This window comes from Bubalus kerabau, chromosome 10 (assembly GCF_029407905.1).
Source record: "Bubalus kerabau isolate K-KA32 ecotype Philippines breed swamp buffalo chromosome 10, PCC_UOA_SB_1v2, whole genome shotgun sequence".
Classification (NCBI taxonomy): Eukaryota; Metazoa; Chordata; class Mammalia; order Artiodactyla; family Bovidae; genus Bubalus; species Bubalus kerabau.
In genome coordinates this window covers 59,915,321-59,920,105 of record NC_073633.1, presented here as the reverse complement: position 1 = coordinate 59,920,105, position 4,785 = coordinate 59,915,321, and the positions used below count along the sequence as shown (strand labels likewise).

Here is a 4,785-nt window from a genome sequence, read left to right as displayed (position 1 = left end):
GATCAAGGGGCTGGCAGAGGTAGATTCAGTGTATGATGAAGCCTCTTTTCCTGATTTGCAGTCACCTTCTTGCTATATCCTTACATGGGTGAGAGAGCGAGCATGTCTCTGGTATCTTTTCTTTAAGGGCACTAATCCTATTGATGCTTTTAAACATAGGTGGCTCTGATGGTAAAGAATTTGCCTGTAGTGCAGAAGACCCGGGTTGGGAAGATCCCCTGGAGAAGCGAAGGGCCAACCACTCTAGTACTTCTGCCTGAAGAATTCTGTGGACAGAGGAGCCTGATGGCTACAGTCCATGGGGTCACAAAGAGTTGGACAGGACTGAGCAACTAACACTACTATTAATCCCACTGATAAGGGCTCCACTCTCAGGACCTAATTACCTCCCAAACGCCCCACCTCCAAATACCCTCACAAGGGGATCAGGGCTTCCCCTCCTATGAATGGGGGGATGCATTCAGTCCATACTACATCATTATTGTATAAAGAACCAACTGAAAGCCTCTGAATCTGCTTTCCCTGACTATGACAGCAAATTGGAAGCAATTCATGTGAACAATTGCAGACATTAACGCCACCTTCAAATATATGAAAGATATAGGGGTGGGGCATCTCCACATTGCCATTCAATTCACTTCTTTGGGCCTTGCAAAGACTAAACAAACGTTTTAGAGATGGATGGTGATGCTGGTCACACAACAATGTGAATATACTTAATGCCACCGAAATGTGCTTTAAAATCATAAAAATAATAAATTTTGTTATATATATTCTAAACCACACACATATACTAGATAGATTATGGAAGAAAACAATGGACTACCCCAACTGCAGCTGCTACTCTGGAAGCATTGGGGTTTTTTCCCTCCTCTCTGACAGTGTTTTTTTTTTTAATTTTATGTGGCTACATGAGTATTCACTGCTATGCACAGGTTTACTCTAGCTGCAATAAGCAGGGTCTTCTCATTGCAGTGGCCTCTCATTGCAGAGCACAGCCTCCAGTAGTTGCAGCATGTGGGCTCAGTAGTTGTGGCACGTAGGCTTTAGTTGTCCCATAGCACGTGTAATCTTTCCAGACCAGGGATCAAACCCATCTCCCCTGCATCAGCAGGTGGATTCTTAACTACTGGATCACCAGGGAAGTCCTCTCTGACAGTTTTATTGAGATATAATGTCACATAATAAAGTTCTAAGTGTGCAATTCAGTGGTTTTTAATATATTCACAAACCTGTCACTGAACACCACTATCTAGTTCCAAAACATTTTCATTATACTAAAAAGTAACGCTATATCCATTAGCAGTCACTCCCTAGACCTTCTTCCCTTTAATCACTGGGAAATATTTAATACTAATCCACTTTGTCTCTATGCATTTACCTATCCTGGACATGTCATATAAATAGAATCATACAATATGTGGCCTTTTGTGCTCAACAAATTAATATTCCATTGCGTGGATATACCACGATATATTTATGTGTTCACTGGCTGAGACATTTGGATTATTTCCACTTTGGGGCTATTATAATAATGATGCTTCAAGTATTCATTTACAGATGTCTATGCAGACATGTTTTCACTACTCTGGGATGTACGTCTAAAAGCAGAACTGCTGGGTCATATGGTAACACTGTATGTTCTTCTTTCTGAGGAACTTCAAAACTTTCACAACTGCCAAACTTGTTTTATATCCTCACCAGCAATATTCGAAGGTTTCAACTTCTTCACATTCCCATCAACACTTACTACTTCCTCTCTCTTTGACTGCAGTCATCCTAGTGTATGTGAAGTGGCATCTCACTATAGCTTTGATTTAAATGGCTACTTAGCAGCAGCAGCAGTACCTTTACTGGAAAAAAAAAAATCGACTCATTCTCTGACAGTTGGTATGTGATTACCAAACAGACAGGTGCATCCTTCTCAAAATGATCAAAAGTGGTTCAACTTCACGTAATGTTAAATAGGATTATCATTCCTTGGGCAACAAGATGATATGTTAGTGCCCATGGTTATGTGACATGCTCTAAATCAGCAGAATATAAAGAGACATCTGTGGCAACTGAACAGAAGCTTACAATTTCATGCTTCCTCCTGGCCTCTCTCTCTCTTAATCCTATTACTTACACTGATCTCAACATAGATAGCTTATATTAAGTTATAATGAATTTATTTAAAGAAAAAAAAAAGAAATGAGTTGATTTACAGTATTTTGTACAATGTGATTACATTTAAGCTCTCACTGAAAATATAAAATTAAATCAGTTCTTAGCAATTTCCAAAAAACCCTTTAACTATATGAATAGCTTCATAAGAAATTAACTCTTCCATGATCGCGATTATTAATGTAAATTTGCCTAGTGAGTTAAGTAAACAGATCTGTGTCATGTTTGCCACCCTATGTGACACCATCTACCTTCTCAAAAACCTCTATTTAATTTGAGCCATCCTGATTCTCAATTTACACCTCCATTCTGCCTGGGATGAGAAAGCCAGGAATTGAAAGAGTGCTGAAGTACATTAAAGTAGGCTAATTATAGGCTAACTGAGGTGCATTCTGCATGAGGTAGTTGACTTGGTTAACTTCATTTACAAACATAACTGTAAACACAATTCCAGCTAGTTTATATACTCTAGACTGCCAATGTATAGGCCGCATTCCCAGAAAAATAAGCCTCAACTAGGAAATAAAATATTCCTTAATACATTCATTTTTGCTTAAAAGGAAACGTACTCATAGATCCTGGTGAAAAGACATAGAATGGCAAAAAGTAAAAGTAAACATTAAAATTGACAGTGCTACTTTTAAAGCTAATTTAAAATCACTATCAATAATGTATTTACGTTTAAAGTATAGTTGATAATTTTTTACTATTTATAGGGAATAACTTTTTACTAATTATTAATACTCAATGTATAATTTCAATGGAATTTTAAGCAATTACAGTTCAACTCCATATAGTATCAACTTTTCTTCTCTTCTGAGTCTTGTACCAATTTCATCTTTTCTTTTAACTCCTTCTGATCTCTGGAATACCGTTCAAATATTGGTTGATAAATATATATTCCTCCAGCAATTCCAAGGAGGCTAGCAAAAAGCAGTTGTGGAAAAGTCAATCTTCCAAACATTTTTTTCATCAAACACTTCACAGTGCAAAGATGGTTCTAAAAAAACAAACTCCACATCCAGGAACTCTCTTCAGGTCTGTATACAAAGAAAATGGGAAGCAAAGCAGTAACTCAGTACTATATCCTTTATAAAGACTTCATGCCACAACTTTGCTCCTGCATAAACAGTATTTTTCTCATAATATGTAAATATGCTTTTTGATGTAACTAAAATAGGACTATAGATACAAAGGGAATATGAGAAATGAGGGTTAGGGGACGGTGTAAGATAAAGCTAAATGCTATTATAGAATGTTTTCAGAGGTTTTAAACTGATACTTTATTAAATGGCAGAAGTGTGAAAAAATAGAGGAACATACTTTTTATGCCTTTAAAGGTATACAAAAAAAAGGTATACTATTAAAAGAAACAGCCGTCCACGAAAGTTAAATGTGATTGCCAATCTCATCTGAAAGGGGAGAGATTTGTTACTTTTCATTATTAGCTCTTCTTTACTATTTCATGACAATATGTGTGATTAAAAACAATTTTTACAAACTAAAAGATTTTCTAGTTTCCTCTGATGCTATAGTAGATACAAACTGACATCACCTCTAAGTCATCTACCATCCATTTTTGACAAAAAATAAAATAGAGATTTCACTGGTTTCACTGGTTTTACTTTTAACAATTGAAGAGTTAAGATTCTAGAACTTCTCAGAAAGTTATATTCCTTGCAGTAGTCTATAGTCTGATAAGTTCTATGGTTCGGAGATACCAAGTACATATTTATAAACAGGTAAACCAGAGCGAATCATTTTTATGTTTTATTATAGCAATATTTCACAGCATCCTAAGCCAGTCTCCAGGGTCACAAAACTCAACAGTGGCGGAATAAATAGTAGCTTCTTCTTGAAAGTGAAAGTGAAGTAGCTCAGTCGTGACCGACTCTTTGCGACCCCCGTGGACTGTTGCCTACCAGGCTCCTCCGTCCATGGAATTTTCCAGGCAAGAGTACTGGAGTGGGGTGCCATTTCTAAAATCGTAATGTACTATTTTTCCGGGGGAAGAAGTCTTTCTTCCTCCTGGACTCTACACTTAACTAGATAAATGAGAACTTCACCAAGCATGTTTTGGTTCGATGACTATTAAGTGTAAGAAAAGGAGACATTTGCAAGTCACCTCCTTGTAAAACAGACAATTAAACCGCAAGTAAATTCGGAAAGGTTCCCCTTCCGCTACTAGCTCGCTAAATGACCCTGACCAAGTCCTTTAACCTTTGTGGGGCCTCATTTTCCACATCTGTACACGAGGCTAAATTACCCTTATCCCGCCTACGTCGCCCAACAAATGGTCACTGTAAGATCACCCAAGGCATGCAACGTTACACCAACACTTCCGTTTATAATTATCAGTACTATTATTACCACTCACACACCGTTCTGCTTCAGCTACCCGCCGCATCCTGCCTGCACTCGCAGAGGTGAGATCCAGTTCCTTTCAGCAGTTTCCGGACCCCAGCCCCAGAGACCAGGAAACCAAAGGAAGGGACAACCCCTCGAGAAAGAAATGTAGTAGGGAAAGCGCGGACCAGTCCGCGGCTAAGACGTAAACGCGTTGCCGAACCAGCAATAGTGGGCCGCGGGGACCACCGTTGGAGGTGGGCGGGACGAAGA

The 4,785-nt window shown here is 38.5% G+C and overlaps 1 protein-coding gene across 3 annotated transcripts; it reads right to left on the bottom strand.

Annotated features, from left to right (window-relative positions):
- Positions 1-1,146: 1,146 nt before the first annotated feature.
- PIGBOS1 (PIGB opposite strand 1) lies at positions 1,147-4,767 on the bottom strand. 3 transcript variants are annotated; one of them, XM_055537905.1, is made up of 2 exons: positions 4,548-4,767; positions 1,147-3,206 (listed from the first exon to the last, which is right to left on the bottom strand). In XM_055537905.1, the coding sequence occupies exon 2, from the start codon at positions 3,137-3,139 to the stop codon at positions 2,966-2,968; it is 174 nt and encodes a 57-aa protein (XP_055393880.1). In that variant the 5' UTR covers positions 3,140-3,206; positions 4,548-4,767; the 3' UTR covers positions 1,147-2,965. The 3 variants fall into 3 exon arrangements, with proteins under 3 accessions (XP_055393880.1, XP_055393881.1, XP_055393882.1); XM_055537906.1 differs by having other exon boundaries at positions 4,544-4,683; XM_055537907.1 differs by having other exon boundaries at positions 4,537-4,671.
- Positions 4,768-4,785: the final 18 nt, after the last annotated feature.

What these genes read in the sequence shown, in the direction of transcription:
- PIGBOS1 (XM_055537905.1), bottom strand. Translation starts at nt 3,139, where the DNA reads ATGAAAAAAATGTTTGGAAGATTGACTTTTCCACAACTGCTTTTTGCT.